The following is a 22,452-nucleotide window of genomic DNA, read 5'->3' as shown; positions in this document are numbered from 1 at the left end:
TGACCAAATATTTTAGAACATTTTTGATATTTTTGACAAACTTCCTCCAAATCAAAATATAAATAAAGTATAACTCTGAAAAATTTCGGAAGGCCCCTGGAACATCTCAAAAGATTTGTTCTCTTGATAATAAGGGAGATGTTAGCTTTGCTATGTTATGTTACATGTGAAACATTGCTGAGTAATACCAAGCCTTCTTTATGTTGTATTTATATAGGTATATACAATAAGTGTTCCAGAAATTATGCACAATTCCTGGAAATCTGACACGTCCTGGTATGTTATCAGCCATAATTGCAGTTGTTATCCTAAAATATTGTATGTTCAGAAATAACCAAATTTCTTTGTCAGTTCTATTATAATGAATTCTTATCAGATCTCTTTTTTTTGGCCAAGCCCAAGGCATGCAGAAAGAAGTTTCTGGGCCAGGGATCCTGAGCCACAGCGTAACCTGAGTCACAGCAGTGACAGCACTGAGTCCAGACCCTTTAGGCCATCAAGGAACTCCCAGATCTTTAATAATGGATATTAAGTCTTTTGTCATTTACAGAGTTATTTTTTTACCCAGATATTTTATTTTTGGTCTTTTTGTCTTTTTAGGGCCGCAGCATATGGAGGTTCCCAGGCTAGGGGTCCAATCAGAGCTGTAGCCACTGGGCCTTGCCACAGCCACAGCCACTCAGGATCCAAGCCGCATCTGCCACCTACACCACAGCTCAGGGCAGCACCAGATCCTTAACCCACTGAGCAAGGCCAGGGATCGAATCTGAGTCCTCATGGATGCTAGTCTGGTTTGCTAACCACTGAGCCACGATGGGAACTCCTTACCCAGATATTTTAATTAAAATGTTCCTTTAGAGCTACATTAACTTCAAGAAGATTCATGAAAAGGACTCTTGACAAAAACGAGTTTCTGATAAACTTAAGATCATAGAACTGAACGGGGTAAGAATTTACAGAACTGTAAGGAAAAACTGGATCCATAAAATTGATGATAAAACTGGATTAATAAAACCGCTAACAAAAGATCAAGACTGGAGTTCTCCTGTAGCACAACAGGTTAAGGATCTGGTGTTGTCACTGCAGTGGTGTGGGTCACTGCTGTGGCGTGGGTTTGATCCCTGGCCCAGGAATTTCCACATGCCGTGGGTGCAGCCAAAAAAAAAAAAAAATCGAGATCAACAGGAATGATAATGTGGAACTGAATGAACTGATAAGAATGATTATAATTGTTGTGACTTTGTTTTATTGCTAGTTCTTTAATGTTTTGTTTCTCCACATTTAAGGAAATTTTTTTCTCTTAAGCTATGACATATTGCAATTCAGTGAAATATAACTTTGTGAACAAAAATAAAATATTTGTCTTTTTCTCCCTACCAGATCCCTCCAGAATTCAGAAACTCTCAGTGAGTATTCTTATTTTCATGGCAATATATTTATTTGCATAAGTTCCATAAGAATCTGCTCTCCTTGTAACAGGACACAACTGGAAACGCTGGTTATTTTATCGAAGCTTTGAGAGAGATGTACAGAAACCCAGAGATGACCAGACAGCTTTAAGAAACTAAGGTTGACATTATGGAGCCAACAAAGCCCCTTGGAAAAATTGGCCTGGTATCTTGCTCACAAATTTACCAGCAACATTACCAGGTAAGGACAGTTACTTCCTGGCAAGTGCAGGAACTCAGGATGTTTTAGGAATCTTGAAAAGAGAGGAATTCACTCAAATCTATAGGCTTTGCAGGTACGTCTGATGGTGTTGACCTAACACCAACAGCCAGATATTTTACCAGCAAAATAGGTTTATATGGAAACAGCAAAGAATTTGCAATTTATTTATTTATTTTTTTGGTCTTTTTCGCTATTTCTTTGGGCCGCTCCCGCGACATATGGAGGTTCCCAGGCTAGGGGTCAAATCGGAGCTGCAGGTCCCCAGTCCCCGGCCTACGCCGGAGCCACAGCAACGCGGGATCCGAGCTGCGTCTGCAACCTACACCACACCTCACGGCAACGCTGGATCGTTAACCCACTGAGCAAGGCCAGGGATCGAACCCGCGACCTCATGGTTCCTAGTCGGATTCGTTCACCACTGCGCCACGACGGGAACTCCAGAATTTGCAATTTAGGACGTGCAACCTGTGGCAAACCACAAGCAAAACTGGAGAACCAAGGAGAGAACCATTCTTTTAGAGAAGAAGGGGGAGATGGGAGGAGCTCTTATAAACAGAGAGGCCATTGGAGTAAACCGGACATTTGAAGCACAGTGACTTGCCATTGGTTGAGTCGTGACAGTCTCTCATTGGCTGGGCTGTTGCCAGGCGAGGAGACATTCTTCCTTCCTCCTGCTGGGTAATGAGCCGGAATTTTCTTCCTGTTGAAGATGCGAAAGTACTTCTTGTCGGGTCTGCAATTGATGCTGGGGGGGGGGGGGGGGTGAGAGCTCCCTCTCCTGGTCTCCCAACTCTTTTTTTGTTTTGTTTTTGTTTTGTTTTGTTTTGTTCGGCCAAACCTGTGGCATATGGAAGTTCCCAGACTAGGTGTCAAATTGGAGCTGCAGCTGCCAGCCTACACCCCAGGACACAGTGCCGGATCCTTGACCCACTGAGCAAGGCCAGGGATGGAACCCACCTCCTCATGGATACTAGTTGGGTTCGTAACCTCCTGAACCACAATGGGAACTCCCCCAACTCCAGTTTAGATGAGGTTTCTGTTTATTAATTTTTACAACGGCAAGTCCTTGGTTTGGCTTCTTGAACTCGAGAGGCTGTTAAAAGTTCAATCTAAAGATTCCTTAAGAACAATTCCAGCAAAGCAGATTTTAAAGAGCCCATAGGATCATTTGCTATTCTTGCTGCACTAATGTAAAGTTTGATGAGAATAGACTTGTTTTGCAAACAACTTAGTCTTAATTTGTCTATCTTTGGTAGAAATTAGGGTGATTTTAGAGAGAAAAATTATGTTTCAATAGCACATCTTTGTGGAATTGGATTCTAGAGCTGTTCATTGTTTTGAGATTTTATTATTTACTTGTAAACTGACCTGGATCCTGAATTGTTCTGGTTTCCTCCAGTCTCTGGTTATGGCTCTCCAAACTGAAGTTTCCCGTTTTCTCTCCCTCCTTTTGACTCGGGATCACGAAGAACAAAAGCTGCGCTTTTCCCCCAAAGCCTCACAACCTGAATGTGAAGGACTTGATTATAAACTTCTGAGAACAATAGCTCATGCTTAGACAATCTTCTTTGTTGTTGCTGCTGTCTGGCCCTCTCAGAAACACTCAATGGGCTGTCACTATGCCTGATGACATCGGCAGACACATTCAAACTGCAAATCAGGAAAATCTGTCAGGTTGTTTCCACCTGCCCTCTTCCACCTGAAGATGCTTCCACCTGACATCTAGAAATGGTGTCAGCTCTCATTTAGACCCTGGTTTATAATTTGCTCCAAACCACATTTTTCTTTCTTCCTTCCTTTCTTCTCTTTCTTTTCTTTCATCTTTCTTTCTCCCCTTCCTTCCTTCCTCTCTTTCTTTCTCTTTTTCCCCCTCCCTCCCTCCCTTTCTTTGCAGGGCCACACCTGTGGCATATGGCAGTTCCTGGGCTAGGGGTAGAATCAGAGCTGCAGCTGCCTGTCTACACCACAGCCACAGCTACGCTGGATCTGAGCCACGTCTGTGTCCTATGTGGCAGCTTGTGGCAATGCTGGATCCTTAACCCACTGAGTGAGGCCAGGGATGGAACCTGCAACCTCGTGGACACAATGTCAGGTTCTTAACCTGCTGAGCCCCAACAGGAACTCCTATTTTTCTTGCTTCCATATACATTCCTCTTACTAAATACCTGATTTCTGGAGTTCCCCTGAGGCTCAGGGGGTTAAGGATCTGCCATTGTCACTGCTGTGCTCTAGTTGCAGATGTGGCAGGGGTTTGATCCCTGGCCCAGGAACTTCTGCATGCTGTGGCCATGGCCAAAAGAAGTGAATAAATACCTGATTTCCTGTACAATATAGGCTTAATTTGGGGGAGCCCAGCTGCATCGCCAGCCTCCAGAAATGGGACAGAACTGTTTAACTGAACTGACAGCTATCCTCACCATTGTGGAACTGGTTCAATGAGATATGGAGCATTTATCAATTTAGCTTCTGGATTGTGAAACAGCTTGAGGATTTTTCAAAGGCACAGGAGAGCAGAGTTCACCACCAAAAAATGTATCTCTTTGGCATAAGGGTTTTTTTTAAGGCTGATTATTTTTTAGAAACTGCAGTCTGTGAGAAGCTCTGAGAACTGATTAAAAGTACCCTATTTAAGAGATGTTCACTTGTAGAGGGGAACCTCCATTTGAAAGGGAATCTCCCTCAAAATAGAGGAAGAGGAGGGTGCCCTTATCTCTAGAAACTCTTACCTATATGCAGAAAACAAGGTCTGAAATCTTCACAGGGACCTAATTTTTGGTTTACTGTACTTTCCCTGGTGACCTCGCATAACCGACCCCCCACCCCCAACAACTTTTTTTTTGGTTCTGCTTTCGCTTTTTAGGGCCGCCCTCACAGCTAGGGGTTGAATCAGAGCTACAGCTGCCCACCTACACCACAGCCACAGCAATGCAGAATCCGAGCCGTCAGCGACCTGCACCACCGCTCACCGCAACGTCGGATCTCCACCCCACTGAGCTCTGCCAGGGATGGAACCAGGATCCTGGTCGGATTCGCTTCCCCTGCACTACAACGGGAGCTCCCCAACCCCAATAACTTTTGTTTTTCCCCAGGATGTTATTTAAGGTGAAGGGCTTCCCATTTGGCAATTTTCGGGTAGTTGAGTTGGTCCGAGTGTCTCCTATGTATACAGGAGAGAGAGATATATATATTATTGAATGTTTTTCTCCTGTTAATGCGTCATATCAATTTAATTATTGGACTCGCTAAAACCCTGGAAGAGTAGAGGATCCAGTCTTTTTTTGTCTTTTTTTTTGGGGCCGCACCCGTGGCATATGGAGGTTCCCGGGCAGCAACGCGGGGATCCAAGCTGTGTCTGTGACCTGCAGCGCCAGATCCTTAACTCACTGAGTGAGGCCAGGAATCGAAACCGCATCTTCATGGATCCTGGTTGGTTTCCTCAACCGCTGAGCCGCTAGGGCACCTCCCAAGGATCCAGCTTTCTCAAGCCTGGACTCCAGGCAGTCCTTTTGCTGGGGCGCTGATCCTGAGCAGTTCCATCCAGGTGGCATCTGGGGACCTGCACAGGCCTATCCTTTTGCTACCCCCACCTTTATTTCCTGGAGTCTCTACAGCATCACTGAACAATTGATGGTATGAGGTCCCGTATTGCTTCCATGTTCTCCCTCTCCCAACTAGGTTGTGAGATTCCTGAGTTCGGGGCTAGAACCAAGTCTTGTTCACCCTGGGCCCCCCCACTCTCCCCACCACGGCGCCCCCTCCTCCCACCACCATGGCGCCTAACACAGGAAAGCACATCAGAGGTTCTGCAATTTTCTCCTAAGATCCACTGATTACAGGCTTCAGAGTCTTGAGCCGTCGGGAGGAGGGCTCCTTTCCGAACCAGGGAGGCTGCAGGAGGGCGCCAATGGGGTAAGCGCGGACAATGCGGATCCTGAAGTCTCGATTCCAGCGGGTCAGGGACGGGCGCCACCTATCCAGGCCGGTCCAGAGTGGAACTCGCCAGCCCCCCAGCTCCGCGCTGCCCGAGCACCCGCCAGCCTGTCTTCCGGCCGGTCGCCACCGTAAAGCAAGCGGGGACCTCTGGGCGCCAGCATCAGGTGCAAACCCCGGAAGCGCGGGCGATGGGGGCGCGCGCACGCGCCCAGAACTCAGCCACCGCCCCCTCTCGCGGGCCGCGCTCCCCTGAGATCCCCTCCGCTGCGCGGCGCCGGAGCGGGGGCGGGAGGAGTTCGGACACGTAACCTGCCTCCCTGCCTGGCTCGACTCCGCGTGGGCGGGCAGGCGGGGGAGCCGGGGACCGCTGCTCCAGCCCGCTGGCCTTCGAAAGATCCTCCTGGGCCAATGGCAGGCGGGGCGACGCGCCCGGATTGGTGCAGAAGCTCTGCTGATCACTGTGGAAACCCAGGCGGAGGGGAACGCGGGAGGATGCAGAGCCCTGGGCGGGGGGAGTCGGAGGGGCGGGCACAGGAGGCCTGGAGGCCCTGAGCTACCGGGGAGTTTTAGCTGGAGGCAAAAGTCCATTGCGGGCTGGCGGGCGGAGGGAGGGCGGAGGGAGGGGACCGTTTGGGGCCACTGGGAAGCCTGGAGGAAAGGCAAGGATACTCCCGAGCGGAGGCGAGGAGGCTGGGGGAGGGGGCGCGGTGGGAGGAGGAGAAGACAAAAGCCGAAAGCAAGGAGGGCCCGAGCGGCACAGACCGCAGTGCACCGGGCAACCTGGTCAGCGGGCAGCATGGGGAAGGGGGGGAACCAGGGCGAGGGGGCCACCGAGCGCGAGGCGCAGATGCCTACCTTTAGCTGGGAGGAGATTCAGAAGCACAACCTGCGCACGGACAAGTGGCTCGTCATCGACCGCAAGGTCTACAACGTCACCAAATGGTCCAGCCGGCACCCCGGGGGCCACCGGGTCATCTCGCACTATGCAGGGGAAGATGCTACGGTAAGGGTCTGGGGCCTCTCCCGCCACCTTCCTCGGCTGCTGGAGGGAGTCCGGAGCCGTGGGTCCCAGGGCGCCAAACAAGACCTCCAGCGCTGTGTGGAGCTTGGGGCGTCCCGAAGGGAAGGAAAGTGTCTCCTGTGCTCTTCCCCCGCCCCGAATCCTCGTCCTCTAGGACAGCTGGGCCAACGAGCCCTGGGGGTCGGATTCTGGAACCCGGGAGGCAGATCTGAGCGGTGGAGAACCGTGCCGGATCTACCGCGCGCACTGGGAGCCTTGCATCCGTTACTTCCTCCGGGTTCACTGGGACTCGGGGACTCCCCAAAGGGGGCGCTGAGGCTTTGGCGCCCCCATCGTGAAAGATGGCCGCCCCTGGGCGCTCCGGAGAGGAGCGGGAGAGGAGCCAGCTGTGGGACTCTGCGCCCGTCCCTGCTCTCCCCCAGACCAGGGGGCGGGGAAGGAAAGCTCGCCCCCGGCCAGGGCTCGCTCCTGCTGGAATTCTAGCCTCCGAAGGTCTGCAATGGCTGCCTGGGAGACTCCGTCTGGTAGTTCCCGGTCCCACGGTCTCAGAGATAGCCAGCACCCACCGCAAGGGTGGGCCTTCTTGGGGGACCGGGGTGAGAAGTAGTAGAAAGAGAGAGGTTTGCAGTTTGCAAAGCCCAGGTGGAGAGGAGCTCTGAGACCCGACGATTTATTATCTGCACAAGGCTGGCTCGGCAACAGGTCCGGCTGCACCCGAGGTTACTGGGGACTTCAACTCAAAGGCCCTCTGTTTCTAAATCCTGCCAGGAATGCCCTTCCCTCATCTTGCACTGGTAAAGGTAGTGAGTCCCTAGGATCTCGCCGGTGCCAGGCTACCCGTCTTACCCGCACTTTCATGCAGGATGCCCATCTTCCTCTCCCCTTTATGTAATCGCTGCTCTGCGTTCCCCAGCCCCTCCACCACGCCCCCTAACCCCCAGACGGAAATCCTCCCTTTTCTCGAAGGTGCAGCCGGTTCCCCTGTGAGCTCAAGTGAATGAGAGAGAAAAGAACAGAGGCGGGGAGGAAGGAAGGGGGTCTCTCTTGGTGGCAGTGAGCTGGAGGCAGAGAAGGAGTCTGGTGACTAGGGAGGGATTAGCTTGAGTAGCTCATTCCACCTGGAGGTCCGGCATGCTGACCCGCCGGGGCTTTTGCTGTCCAAGCTGCGTGGCCCATTAGTTGGTGACACTCTTAATCTTGCTGCCTGGCTCATTGGGACAGGCCTCCTCCAGGGGTGGAGGCAGATCAGGCAGCTCTGATCTAAGCTCTTCTTCAGCTCGAAGCATCGGTGAGCAGCGATAGCGCCTGCAGCTTTTGGCCCCAGCCAGTTTGACCTGCTTGTGAACACAGCTTGAGTCCTCAGGGCTGTGCTACCGGTGTAAGATTTTCAAGCACCATCGGTGTGTTTATTATCCCCTGGGGACCTTTCCACAGCTCTGTAAGGAGGTGGATTTCCAGACCTCACTCCTGGTGAGCGGTCTTTCCAGCTAGTCCGTGCGGCTGGACTTGTGCCAGCCGGGGCATGGTTTTACAGATAGCGTCTAAAGGTTCCTGCCCTGGTTGAGTCTTCACCAAATAGTTGTCTAGAAGGAAAAGTCACATCTGATGGATTGGTCTGCTTATTCCGTCGTGTTAAATACATTTTTTTTTTTTTTTTGATGTGGCAAGGCACCCCGTAAACTGTAAGCTCTGGGATACATTCAGTGGAGTGTTATCGAACGTCAGAGTGAGGATTTCGTAATACCTAGAGTGTAAAGTGAGCAAAGAGGAATTTGGAGGAAGAATGTTTAAATCCATGCCAGCTCTCTTGGGTGTCGCCAGACATAAGGACCATCCCTAGACACAAAGCTTCCTACGGTCCAAGATAAGACTTTTGGGGCGTGAAAGGCACAACCAGGGATCTAGTTGCGTAACAGTGACACGAGCAATTGGATATTCATTCTCTCTTTGCTGTCTGGGACCAGGTTGGAAAAAAACTCTCGGAAGTCCAGGGTCTATGGAATGTGAGAGAGGCAGGGACTGGCTAGGAATCCAGAGGCTCCGCTTTCCGTGGTTGACCAGGTGGCTTTGCCCCTGGGGCTTGAGAGTTTTTTCCAGAGCTGGAGGAGTGAGTCTTTATTTACGCGTCATGTGAAGTTTGGGAAGGACTCATCAGCAGATAGAGGTCAGAGCCCCGGGGTCACTTGAATGCACTGTTAGGAACCAGTGGTGATGCAGTAATACCCTCCAAGAGGCTGGTGGCCGAGGAAACCAGATAATCCGGGGCCTCAATAGGGGATTTTCCTACCACGGAAGGAGAGAAGACCTCAGACGTCGGGACAGCCTTGGCCCCAGAAGGCTGGCCTAGTGAACGCCAAGGTCAATTGTCATTTGGACCTTCTGCCTGCAAGAATAAAAATTAAAACTAAATTTCTGCAGCTCGCCAAGCACATGTCTATGGGTCACCTCTTCTAGCCCTCCCATCAGCCCTTTAGACTTAAACTTGGGGTCTGCCTTCACAGGCACCTCCCAGCCTGCCTTACCTTCCCCCTCTCCTCCCCGCTTCCTTTTTCCACCTTGGGTCTCTTCCCTCTGGTCCTCTGGTCTTTCCCTTGCTGTTGCTGAAAGGAGCCCTCGCCTGTGTCCCGGGGGTGTCTTTCCTCTTTCAAGGCAGAGACCCCCCCCCCACTGCAGGACTTTTCATCTTTTGGGGGAGGAGGAGGCGTGGTGTGCAGCAGCTTGATGTGGGACCTGAGTTCCCAGCCTAGGGGTTGAACCTGGGCTGCAGTGATGAAAGCACTAATCCCCAGCAGGGAACTCCCAGAATTTTGACTCCTTAACAAAGACGCGTCACATGTGTATCCCAATGTCTCCGTGGCTCTGAGCTGTCCGCGGGCACAAAGATGAACAATTCACAGGTAGTGAATGCGTGAAGGCACCTGCCGGATTTGCTTGCCTATTTTCAAAATGGGACCTGAATCTGGACCCTCTGCCTCTAGACACCAGCTCCCCACCCCACCCCCCGCCCACTGCCCCCATTGGTGACTCACGACTATTCCTGCCCTGTCTGCATCGGCCACTTCTTAGGACCCAGGGATGATGAGAAGGCTTCTGCTGAGGACAGGAAGTCAGCATCCCTGTTTCCAGCTGAAAATGCAGGGTCCCTCCCCCTGCTTCTCCCTCACTAACCCTGTGCCCCACCAAGTCTCACTTCCCAAGGCTGCTGCCTACAGCACAGTCTGCTCTGCGTTTGTTTGCCCCTCCTGCATTTCCTGAGTCCCTGGGCGTGTGCCCGGATGTGGGAAGCTGGATTAGAGACTGGCTTGGCTTGGAGTTCCCATTGTGGCTCAGTGGGTTGAGAACCCGACTAGTATCCCTGAGGATGCAGGTTCAGTCCCTGGCTTTGCTCATTGGGTTAAGGATCCAGCATTGCTGCAAGCTGTGGTGTGGGTTGGAGAGAAGACTCAGATCCGGTGTGGCTGTGGCAGTGGCATAGGCTGGCCGCTATGGCTCTGATTCAACCCCTAACCTAGGAACTTGGGTATGCCATGGGTGCGGCCCTAAAAAGATAAGCCTTGTTCTGCAGAGAAGGTGGACACGGCACGGGAACAAGACATAGCACCTGCTGCTCAGTGCAGGATGAGCTGTGTGTTCTGCTCAGAGCTGGGGCACCGGGCAGGGAGGATGTGATGTCTTCATATGGAAGAGGCTGGCACGGGGTGGGGGGGGTTGCTGGGCAGGCACTGGTGAAGTTCTTTCACTAGGGAATCTGGATGTTGGGGCCCTCCATCCTCAGCCTGTCCTCTCCAGCCTCCAGCATGCACACCTACCCTCCTGGGGGGGCAGGTCCCCTCTACTCCCAACTGTCGGCCGCCTTCACCTGCATCCCAGGCCTTCTTCCTGAAAAGTCGTTGGCTCCAATCTCTCCGTCAGATAAGGCAGGAGCCTGCTTCCAATTCTCGTGCCAGAGTCAACATTTGGCTGGGCTGTGTCCTGCCTTGCCCCTTGGCCTCCCTTGCGCCAGCCGGACGCTTCTGTAACCGAGCACCTGTTGGGAACCTTTGGTAAGTTCGTGAGGCCTGTGTGAAATACCTGGACCCGGGAGACTCAGAACATGCTCAGCTCTTAGGAGCAGGAAGCTCATTTTGATCCACAGTGGAAAAACTCTCAAGTTAGGCGACCTGGAGTGTGACCGGGGACAGGTAGCTTGCCCTCCATCAGCCTCTTTCCTCATCGATAAAAAACTGGACCTGCCTCGCAGAGTTTGATAAAGATTCTGGCTCATGTGCACAAAGCCCGTGGCTCTGACCTGCCTAACCTCAGCTGCCAAGGTGTGGATGCCAGAGACGGTGATGATGTGGCAGAAGCCAGAAGCCTGGTTGTGCAAAACGGCCAATGGCGACATCACCTGGGCTGAGACAGGGCACAGCGGTGGGGTCCTGTGAGCCCGTTAGGCGTTGCTGGTGGCGCTGGGGTTATGACAGTGAATGAGCCAGGGCTGGCCCTTTGGTGGAGCTTATATTTCCTGTTGGGGAGACAGGCAATAAAGAAATGAGCAGGAGTTCCTGTTGTGGCTCAGCCGAAATGAATCCAACTAGTATCCATGAGGACGTGGGTTCGATCCCTGGCCTTGCCCAGTGGGTTATGGATCTGGTGTTGCCGTGAGCTGTGGTGTAGGTTACAGATTCTGGCTTGGATTCTGGGTTACTGTGGTGTAGGCTGGCAGCTCTAGCTCTGATTCGACCTCTAGCCTGGCAACCTCTATATGCTGTGGGTGTGGTTCCCCCCCGCAAAAAAAAGAAATGAGCAGATGATATAACTGGGGATTTTGATTACTGTTATGAAGAAGCTAAAACAAGGTGATGTTCCAGAAAGTGTGGGGCTGGAGGATGGCTCTTTCAGATTGGGGTGAGGGGGAGCCAGCCATGGGATGCTGCAGGAGCAGGACTCCAAGCAGAAGGAAGAGCCACAGGCCCTGGTGTGGGAACGTACTTTGTGGATTCAAGGGTGAGTTCCATCAGGCCTGCCGGCAAAGCTGCCAGACCTGCCATGGCCAATGAGACAATTCAAGAGCTTGGCTTTCTAGACGAGCGTGAGGCTTGTGGGGATGCAGCCTGGGTTGAGTTGATCGCAGAGAGAGAGCAGTGAGTGATGGCTTCAAGTGAGATCTTCATTCTCTGCTCAGGAATTGAACCTGGGCCATCTGAGTGAAAACCAAGCATCCCGGCCACGAGACGAGCTAGAGGCTGAGAGCATGATTGCCCTGGTTCTTGCCCTCTGCTGAAAGCAAGACTATTCCAAAGAGGCAAAGATTATAAAAACAAGTCTATTGTTAGAAACAGCACAACATGTGGGAAAACACATGGAGAAGTAGTCTGTTTCTCGAAGACAGAAGCAAAGCCGTAACGCACTTCCAAAAGAGGGGTGAGGTTGTGGGTGTCCTCTTGAATGAAGACCGTGCCAGAGAGGTGGTTTAAATCGCTTATATTGGACTCATGTTCTTCCAAATCTTTGTTTTCCTTTGGCCAATCATCTTCTTTTATTGCTCACAACTCCCCGGACCCAGTATGCTTCCACATCTTTTGGCCAAGACGGATTCCAGAGCAAAGGGTTCTGGGAAACTCTCAGGACTTATTGTGGCCTGGCGCCCCCTCCGTTTATGACCCCCAGGAGTCTTTCTGCGCGGGTGTAACTGGGGAGGTCTCTTTGACCGCAGGGGTGAGTGATGTGGTCATCGTACCTTTTTACTCCAGCAGAGCTCAGCTCCTGCCATTAACTTTCTCCTCGAAGGTATCAAAGAGAAGCCAGGCCTACTTGCCTCAGCCTAAGTCCCAGCGGTTCTCAGCCCAGGGGCCCATCGACCTCTTTCTTCAGGGTGAACCGGGCTTTGATCCTGGCCCTGCCCCTTGAACATGACCTTCCTGCATTCCAGGGCCTCCCTCTGTAACGTGGGGCTTGGAGGCTTCAGGGCAGATGTAGAAACAACTCTGGGCCCCCACTTGGCGCGTGACCCTTCTCCCTTGGCCTCGGGGAGAGGAGGCTGCCCAAGAGCCCTCTGGATGTGGCCCAGGGCTGGCCTCAGTCAGGACAGGAGATTGTCAGCTCCGTTCCTCAGCCCAGACGGAGGCTTGGAGGTGTTACCTGGCTGTGACCTGGAAGTGAGGTGAAAGCCCTTGCAGACTTCCTCCCAGTGTGGGGTAGAGAGTCAGTCTTATTATCAGTCCTGCCTCGGGAAACTGCCTTACCATGAACTTCCCCTTCGCCTCTCAAAAGCCATGGTGTCACGTGAGGAGGCCCAGTGAAAGGTCCCTTTTCCACTCTGACTTTGGAAGGCAGCTGTGGTTACCAGCTCTGGTTACCACCCTGCCACCCAGGCTTGGGCCCTGACTTTGGAGGGTCCTGATGGGCCCTCTCCCAGGGCTGGGGGTCCTCCCTCGTAGAGGAGTCTGAGGCCAGAGTGGACCCCAGGCGTCTCGCTGTCTGCTCAGGGTCCTGGAGCAGCAGCCCTCTCTCTTCTCTGAAAATAGACTTGTTTTCATCCCCTGCTGCCATCCAAATTTCCTCCTCGGTGAGGGGGGGGCCGCACTGACATGTTTTAAAGACTCTGGGCCCAGTTTGCCTCTGCATAAAAAGTGTTGCTTTGTCAGTCTGTTCTGGACACAAATAGAACAAAACCCGGGCAAAAGGGCTTGATGCCAGGGGACAAGAGAAGCTTGGCAGTTACCGTTGGGAGATACTTGGGTGGGAGCTGGAATGAGTTGTCAGCATCTTCCTCCTTTTTTTTTTTTTTTTAAATTTTGAGAATTCCAAGAGTTCCCGTCGTGGCACAGTGGTTATCAAATCCGACTAGGAACCATGAGGTTGTGGGTTCGATCCCTGGCCTTGCTCAGTGGGTTAAGGATCCGGCATTGCCGTGAGCTGTGGTGTAGGTTGCAGATGCAGCTCGGATCCTGCATTGCCAGCGGCGGCTTCAGCTCCGATTAGACCCCTAGCCTGGGAACCTCCATATGCCTGCGGGAAGCGGCCCTAGAAAAGGCAAAAAGACAAAAAAAAATTTTTTTTTTTGAGAATTCCCCAACCACAACAAGATTGACAGAATCAAGCACCTGTGTATCCTCAACCACCATTCATGTCTCTCAACATTTGCCTGTGTTTACCTTCCTCTTTACGCATATAAGCGTTGTCTTTGGCTGAATCATATGAAAATCACACGAAAATAAATTGCATATTCTGCCCCTTCACAATAGGCACATTCGGTGACATAATTACCTTAGTTACTTTGAAGAAAATTGGCAGTGATTCTTTAATACGATCAGATATCCAGACTCTATCCAAATTTTCTCATTCAACCCCCCAAAATGTCTTGGAAAACTGCTGAGTGGTTTTTGTTTTTTGTTTTTGTTTTTCCCTCTCCAAAGGGGAACCTTTCACATCAAGCCTTGCAGTTTTTAACACCTTGTTGTTGTATCTTTTTCGGGCCTTTTAAACCAAGACACATCCCCAAACACACCTGCCCTTCACGTTTTTTCCCCTATGTTGATTTTTCTGATCGCTTCTCATGGTGTGGTTAGACTTGTTCCTCTCTTCTATAAAGTCTCAAATCGGGTTTTTAAAAAATGTTCGTAAGTTGAAATATAGTTGAGGTACAATATTGCATTAGTTTCAGGGGTTCCTTGCCGCTTGGTTTGATACCAGGAAACATGGTTCATCCCTGGGACATCATCAGGCAGGCCTAATGTCAGCGCATCTCTAACGGAGATGCTGCATTTGTTCCATGTAATATAGAGAGCATGTATTAAAAACATGGGGAAAATATTCAGCAACATTAGCAACAGTCATTCTCCGGATGACACTTATTTTCCCCTTTATTCTTCTGTACATTTTCTTTCTTTTTTTCCTTTTTTTTTTTGGTCTTTTTCTCGGGCCGCACCTGCAGCACATGGAGGTTCCCAGGCTAGGGGTCCAATCAGAGCTGTAGCTGCCGGCCTACACCACAACCACAGCAATGCCAGATCCGAGCCGCTTCTGCGACCTACCCCACAGCTCACGGCAATGCCAGATCCTGACTAGGAACCATGAAGATGCGGGTTCAATCCCCAGCCTTGCTCAGTGGGTTAAGGATCCGGCATTGCCGTGAGCTGTGGTGTAGGAGCTCTAGCCCGGGAATTTCCAAATGCCACAGATGCAGCCCTATAAAAAGAGAAAAACGAATAAATAAAGATAGGAAAAAGCTTTTTCCCCCGGAAATGAGTTTTAAGTAATTCTGCATTAGCCTTTTTTTTTTATCATTTATTTATATATACATTTTTTTCTACTGTAGTGCATGGTGACCCAGTTACACATACATGTATACATTCTTTTTTCTCGCATTATCATGCTCCATCAGAAGTGACTAGACAGAGTTTCCAGTGCTACACAGCAGGATCCCATTGCTAATCCATTCCAAAGGCAATTGTCTGCATCTATTAACCCCAAGCTCCCAATCCATCCCACTCCCTCCCCCTCCCCCTGGGCAACCACAAGTCTATTCTCCAAGTCCATGAGTTTCTTTTTTTGGAAAGGTTCCTTTGTGCCATATATTAGATTCCAGATATAAGTGATATCATATGGGGTTTGTCTTTCTCTTTCTGACTTAATTCACTCAGGATGAGAGTCTCTAGTTCCACCCATGTTGCTGCACATGGCATTATTTTGTTCTTTTTTATGGCCGAGTAGTATTCCATTGGGTATATATCCCACACCTTCCTAATCCAATTATCTACCAGTGGACATGTGGGTTGATTCCATGTCATTAGCTTTTGGTTTAACATGGTCTAAGCACACTTTGCCTGCTGTGGCAGGCTCCAGCCCTGTTGGTTTCCTTGACAGTGGTGGCCTGGGAAGGCGGGGGGCGGGGAAGGCGTGGGAGGGGGGATGGTGGTGCAGTTGGCCCTGGAACCAGGCAGCCTGCAGAGGAGCCCTCGGAGACTCTGGAACCTGACCCTGCCCAGCCTGGTGCCCGTGGGCTGCATCTTCTTGGAAGGAGCCCAGCAGTAGCCGGCAGATCTCTGCAGTTTTCCTAAAACTTAGCGGCCCTTCCTCAGGGCGGAGCTCCAAGTAGGGTCTCCATCTGAGGGACCTTCCAGGATGAGGCTGAGCGCATGTGGGACTAGATCGCTGAGGCCTCGGATGGTGTCTTGGTGTCTGAGTGCCACAGCGCTTCCGCTGACGAGCCCTGCTCTCTCTGGGGCGAAGGCGCTGGCGGAGACTGGCGGAGTTGGGGTCTCCCGCTCACCACCTGCCCCCCTGCTCCCCAGGATGCCTTCTTCGCCTTCCACCGCGACCTTGATTTAGTGCGCAAGTTCATGAAGCCTCTGTTGATCGGAGAGCTGGCCCCGGAGGAGCCCAGCCAGGATCGCACCAAGAACGTGAGTCGGAGAAGGAGACCCGCAAGGAAGGGTGGGTGAGGGGGTCCCCAACCCAGACACGGAGAGGGCATGGCGGCGTGGGGCAAAGGAGCCTTTGTGCCAGTCCAGGGGGAGCCACTACGCATCGCCTGGGCTTCAGGGAGGATGCCAGCCTCTGTTGCCCCCCCCCACTTGGAGTCATTCATTCCCAGCTTCCCCACCTCTGGGGCCTCTGCGGTGCCAGGCTGGGCACAGGGTCTTTCCCTCTTGCCCAGCCCCCAATGTTGTATCTGGCCTTTCTCCCGCTCCTGCCCTGCCCCTCCCTACTAGCTGCCTTCTCTCTCCCATTGATGCTCTCATCTCCCTGACCACCCAGTCCTTTTCTGCCTAATAGAGTGCCCAGGACAAGTGGTGCATGTCAGGGAGTGGAAAATATAATTAAAAAAAAAAAAAATCGGAGTTCCCGTTGTGGTGCAGTGGTTAACAAATCCAAGTAGGAACCATGAGGTGGCAGGTTCGATCCCTGCCCTTGCTCAGTGGGTTCCGGATCCGGCGTTGCCGTGAGCTGTGGTGTAGGTTGCAGACTCTGCTCGGATCCTGTGTTGCTGTGGCTCTGGTGTAGGCCAGCGGCTACAGCTCCGATTCGACCCCTAGCCTGAGAACCTCTGTATGCTGAGGGAGCGGCCCTAGGAAAGGCAAAAAGACAAAAAAAAAAAAAAAAAATCGTAGTAAAAGAGACATAACATTTGCTATCTTAAGCATTTTTTAAGGGCACAGTTCAGTGACTTTGAGTTCGTTCACATTGTTATGCAACCATCACCACTATCCATCTCTGAAACTTTTTCATCATCTCAAACTGAGATTCTGTCCCCATTAAACATTAATCACCCAGCTGCCCCCTCCCCCCGCCCCTGCCCGCCCACCCCTGGTCAACACTATTCTTTCTGCTGATGAATTCGCCTATTCTAGGTCCCTCATAGAAAGGGGTTCAGAAGTATTTGTCTGTTCGTGTCTGGCTTAGTTTCACTTAGCTCAGGGTCTTGAGGGTTCCCTCATTTGTAGCACGTGTCAGAATTATCTTCTTTTTGAAGGCTGAATAATAGTCCACTGTATATAGAGACCTTTTTTTTTTTTTTTTTTTTTTTTGCTTTTTAGTGCTGGACACACGGCATATGGAGGTTCCCAGGCCAGGAGTCTCATCGGAGCTACAGCTGCTGGCCTACACCACAGCCACAGCCACGCCAGATCTACGTCTGCAACCTACACCACAGCTCGCGGCAAGGCTGGAGCCTTAACCCACTGAGCGAGGCCAGGGATGGAACCCCCAATCTCATGGTTCCTAGTTGGATTCGTTTCCGCTTCACCATGATGGGAACTCCTAGAGACCACGTTTTGCTTAGCTATCCATCCATCACTGGCTATTTGGGTTGTTTCTGCCTTTTGTCTATGGCAAATAATGCTGCTGTGAACGTGGGTGTGTAAAAATGCAAGCTTTTGAGTTGCAGCCTTTTTTTTTTTTTTTGCTTTTTAGCGACGCACCCGAGGCATATGGAGGTTCCCAGGCTAAGGGTCTAATCAGAGCTACAGCCGCCGGCCTACGCCAGAGCCACAGCAATGCCAGATCCGAGCCATGTCTACAACCTACACCAGAGCTCACAGCAGTGCTGGAGCCTTAACCCACTGAGCGAGGCCAGGGATCGAACCCTCAACCTCATGGTTCCTAGTCGGATTTGTTTCCCTGCGCCACGACGGGAACTCCTAGTTGCATCCTTTCTCTGTTACTGAACTGGCTGTGGACAAATGGGCAGTTCTAGGACAGCGCCAGGCCCAGGTAGGCACGTGGCGACAGCAGCCTTTACAGTGCATGGGGCCAGGCTCCTGCGGGGCTCAGGTGTGTGGACAGGTCCCCTCTGGAGCGGCTGGCCTGCTGACCCCTTCCCTATGTTCTGGCTCAACAGTCTGAGATCACCGAGGACTTCCGGGCCCTGAAGAAGACGGCCGAGGACATGAACCTGTTCGAGAGCAACCACCTGTTCTTCTTCCTCCTCCTGGCCCACATCATTGTCATGGAAATTATTGCCTTGTTCACCATCTCTTACTTTGGCAATGGCTGGATTCCAACCCTCATGACGGCCTTCATCCTTGCTACCTCTCAGGTGAGGTGTGACCCCTCACCTGCCATGCAAAGCCTCCCCATCCCCCCCCCCGCCCCCTGGCTCGAAGAGGCCTGGGTGCTGATGCTGGGCAAACCTCCCTGGCCCTCTCTCCCCAGGCCCAGGCTGGGTGGCTGCAGCACGATTACGGCCATCTCTCTGTTTACAAGAAATCCACGTGGAACCACATCGTCCACAAGTTCATCATTGGCCACTTAAAGGTAAATGTCAGCCGCCCTGGGCACCCTTCCCATCAGTTAGCAGTGGGGCACTGTCCCCTCGCTTCACTCAGACCAGTCAGGACAATGTCTGCTGGATTGGGCCACAGGACCTGCCAGTTCTCCACTTCTCTGAACTTCCAAGCCCTGCCTCCTGACCTTGTTAGATACACAAAACCAGTGTACTCATTATAAAAACAGGCACATGCCTTTTTTTTTTTAATGCTGTTTGGGGCTGCACTGGTGGCATATGGAGGTTCCCAGGCTAGGGGTCGAATCGGAGCTGCAGCTGGCGGCCAGATCTGCGTCTGCGAACTACACCACAGCTTACAGCAAGGCCGGACCCTTAACCCACTGATCAAGGCCGAATCCTGAACCCACTGAGCAAGGCCAGGGGTCGAACCCGAAACCTCATGGTTCCTAGTCGGATTTGTTAACCACTGAGCCACAACGGGAACTCCAGGCACATGCTTCTTAATTGAATAGTCCTTACCGAAGGACTTAATAATAAATTCCTTTTAGTTTGGGGCCGCTGAAAAGCAGTCTCTCGGGAGTTTCCTTGTGGCACAGTGGTTTCAGGATCTGGCATTGTCACTACAGCGGCTTGGGTGCCTTCTATGGTGTGGGTTCATCCCTGGCCCCTGGAACTTTGCCGTAGGCACAGCCAAAAAAAAAAAAAAAAAAACGCCTCTCTTTTTATAGAAAATTTATTTCACTGCAGTAAAGTTGGTTTACAATGTTGTGTTAATTTCTGCTGTACAGCAAAGTGATTCCGTTATACATATGTATACATTCTTTTCCATATTCTTTTCCATTATGGTTTAATTGAACACAGTTCCTGGGCTATACAGTAGGACCTTGTTTATCCATCTATATGTAATAGTTTGCATCTGAAAAAGCAGCCTCTCTTGATAAATCAGTGTGCTTCCCTCCACCAGGTAAGCTTGCTATTTAATATGTCCCGTTTCTCTTTTTTTCCCCCTCGGATGCCAGGAAACAGAGCAAAACAAGAAACAGCAACTATCCCAAACACACATCTTCCTTATGCATCCTCCCCTCCCACTGCCTGCCATTTACTTGCTTTTATCTTTATTTTAACCATTCTGTTACATATGAGTCCCTTCTCAGAAGCCGTCTCCACTGTGCTTTGGAAATAGATGGGGCACGAAAAAGAAATACTGTCATTGTTTAAGTCTTTAGATAAGGGACATCGAAAGTTAAATCAGGAGTTCCCACTGTGGCCAACGGGATTGGTGGTGTCTCCAGAGCTCTGGGCTGCAGGTTTGATCCCTGGCCCGGCACAGCAGGTTAAGGATGCAGCCACTGTGGCTTAGATCTGATCCCTGGCCTGGGAACTCCGTATGCTGGGGGGGCGGCCAAAAAAGAAAAAGATTGGTTTGTTTTCCTTTTTTGGTCACCCCAAGGCATATGGAATTCCTGGGCCAAGGATCAGATCTGAGCCAAGGCTGTTACCTAAGCCGCAGCTGTGGCAACGCCAGATCCCTAACCCGCTTTGCTGGCCAGGAATCAAACTTCATCCCAGCGGTCCCAAGACACTACTGATCCTGTTGCGCCACAGTGGAAACTCCAAAAAAGAAAACAGTTAATGATCAGCTAAGCCAAAGGACAAGAGGTGTTTCAAATTCAGAAGGTAAGGTTGGGAGTTCCTGTTGTGGCTCAGCGATAATGAATCCGATGAATATCCATAAGAATACAGGTTCAATCCCAGGCCCTGCTCAGTGGGTTAAGGAGCCAGCATTGCTGTAGGTTGCAGACTCTGCTGGGATCTGATGTTGCTGTGGCTGTGGAGTAGGTGGGCAGCTGCAGCTCCGATTCAACCCCTAGTCTGGGAACTTCGAGATGCCTCGGGTGTGGCCCTAAAAAAAAAAAACCTCCGGACCAGGAGGCAAACCTGCAAAAGCATTATTGCTCAGGCAAGTTCGAGCTGGACTTGCCCGTGACCTTGGGTTGATCTGATAAGCTGCTATCTCCTTGCCAACTCTCACTTTGAAACAGATCTCACCTTTCACCCCAGCCCCACTCCAACAGCATCCAGCTACTTCCTAAAAAAGACTGTGTCCTGGAGACGCCCATCCCTCCCCAGCTTGGCTTGGGAAGAGCTAGGAGTCTGGGTTGGGCTTATCCCCCTGCGACCCGACCCTCGCAATCCAGCCCTTGGTTTGCCGGCTCCAGTCTGGTGGGGGATGAACTATTTTGCTGAACTAGTAACCAACCAGTTCCTCGGCAAGCAGTTTGCCTGACCCTTGAGCCTGGAGCTGTCTGAGAACCTGGTTTCTTTCCAGAATTCTAGGGGTGAAGGATGCATAGAGTAGAACGCGTTGTTTCATTTTTATATCCTTTTCTGGTGGAGAAAACCCTCCTTTGTAGCAAAGTAACGTTTCACTCCCGACCCGCGTGATCCCCACACCGTTCCCAAAGATGGACTGTGTCCTGCTTCTAGATTCTGGGTGGGAGCCAGGAGGATCTGAGGCCCCTCCGTCCTTGAAGGGCCCCTGGAACACAGCTCTTGCGTCGGATGGAAGAGGAGGGCAGGACAGAGGACTGGCCTCCGTCTCAAACATGGGCTCCGGACGTCTCAACTCTGGGGTGACAGAGCGTGTGGGCTCGGAGACTACAGGAGGTCAGGGACGGGGGTTCCACGCGTCGTTTGCCAGCCCCCGGCCAGCTGTGGCCGAGCTAGCCATGCGGTCCATCAGCTCAGCCAGGGGGTGCGCTGGAGCGAGGAGCATTGGAGCGCTCCTGGAAGCGCTCCGGCTCCCAGTGGCTGCACAGCTGCAGACAAGACTCAGCTGTTTTTCTGATCCCTTGGCTCGGACAAAAAGATCTGGCTGCAGGGAGGTCCTCAGGTGCCCTGCCAACTGGGATGTTGTATTTATTTATTTTTTGTCTTTTTGCCTTTTCTAGGGCCACACCCACGGCATATGGAGGTTCCCAGGCTAGGGGTCTAATCGGAGCTGTAGCCACCGGCCTACGCCACAGCCACAGCAATGCGGGATCTGAGCCGCGTCTGCAACCTACACCACAGCTCACGGTAATGTCAGATCCTTAATCCACTGAGCAAGGCCAGGGATCGAACCCGCAACGTCATGGTTCCTAGTCGGATTCCTTAACCACTGTGCCACGATGGGAACTCCCAACTGGGATATTTTAGCCCAGTGTGGTGAGGGCACTGAACAGGGTGTGGGAGCCTTGAGCTGCTGGAGGATTCCACGTGTGAGCCTGTGCTGCTTCTTTTTTTTTTTTAACTGTCAGCCTGTGCTGCTGGAGGATTCCACACGTGAGCCCTCCATCTCCCGTCACCCCCTCTTCCTTCAGCCCATGTCCACGTCCCTTCCAGTGGACATTTCCTCCCGAGGGTGACTTTTTTTTATGACCCCACCCGAGGCATATGGAAGATCTCAGGCCAGAGACTGAATCCGAGCCATAGCTCAAGCTGTGACCTAAGCCGCAGCTGTGGCAACGCTGGATCCTTTCACCCACTGCGCTGGGGAAGCGAACCTGCACCCCCACTGCAGTTTGATTCTTAACCCACTGTGCCATGGCGGGAACTCCCCCAAGGGAGATCTTGTACAATGAAAGTTCTGAGAGGTCGCACCTCTGTTCGGCCTTGCACTTCGGATACAATGCAAACCCCCAGGCCTGGCACCATCTAGACTCTGCATCTGGAGATGGAAATCTTTGAACCCCGCAATCTTATCTTGGGCCCCCAGAGTCAGGACTAGGGTGAGGCAAGTGAGGCACTTCACAGGGGCACAGAATTTAAAGGGACACCAAAAAGTCAGCAATTGAGATAAGTAACAGTTCAATGCAGTACTGTTTTAGAAAGCAAAATTAATGCAAAAAAAAAATCCACCGTGAACAGAATACCAACATTTTAAATAGAGTAGGACTCTGTGGGGCCATTTTGGAATCTGAAGCGAAAGAAAAACTTGTACCTTATATACATGTTTGTGTGTATCTTTCTCTCTCTCTCTCTCTGTTTTTTTTTTTTTTTTTGTATTTTTTTCCATTTTCTTGGGCCGCTCCCGTGGCATAGGGAGGTTCCCAGGTTCGGGGTCGAATTGGAGCTG

The 22,452-nt window shown here is 51.5% G+C and overlaps 1 protein-coding gene and 1 long non-coding RNA gene across 2 annotated transcripts in view; one reads left to right on the top strand and one right to left on the bottom strand.

Annotated features, from left to right (window-relative positions):
• Positions 1,240-9,141, bottom strand: LOC100739565. Its single transcript, XR_135127.4, has 3 exons — positions 6,460-9,141; positions 3,040-3,176; positions 1,240-2,371 (listed from the first exon to the last, which is right to left on the bottom strand). It is a non-coding gene; the product is annotated as an uncharacterized LOC100739565 (long non-coding RNA).
• Positions 6,366-22,452, top strand: part of FADS2 (fatty acid desaturase 2) — a 32,726-nt gene continuing 16,639 nt past the window's right edge. The window contains 4 exon segments of the mRNA NM_001171750.1: positions 6,366-6,607; positions 15,901-16,011; positions 17,949-18,146; positions 18,263-18,364. Of these exon segments, the coding sequence (NP_001165221.1) occupies positions 6,401-6,607; positions 15,901-16,011; positions 17,949-18,146; positions 18,263-18,364 (618 nt within the window). The 5' untranslated portion in view covers positions 6,366-6,400.

Source organism: Sus scrofa, chromosome 2 (assembly GCF_000003025.6).
Source record: "Sus scrofa isolate TJ Tabasco breed Duroc chromosome 2, Sscrofa11.1, whole genome shotgun sequence".
Classification (NCBI taxonomy): domain Eukaryota; kingdom Metazoa; phylum Chordata; class Mammalia; order Artiodactyla; family Suidae; genus Sus; species Sus scrofa.
Note: the sequence above shows the minus strand (reverse complement) of the source record. Positions and strands in the feature narration are given on the sequence as shown.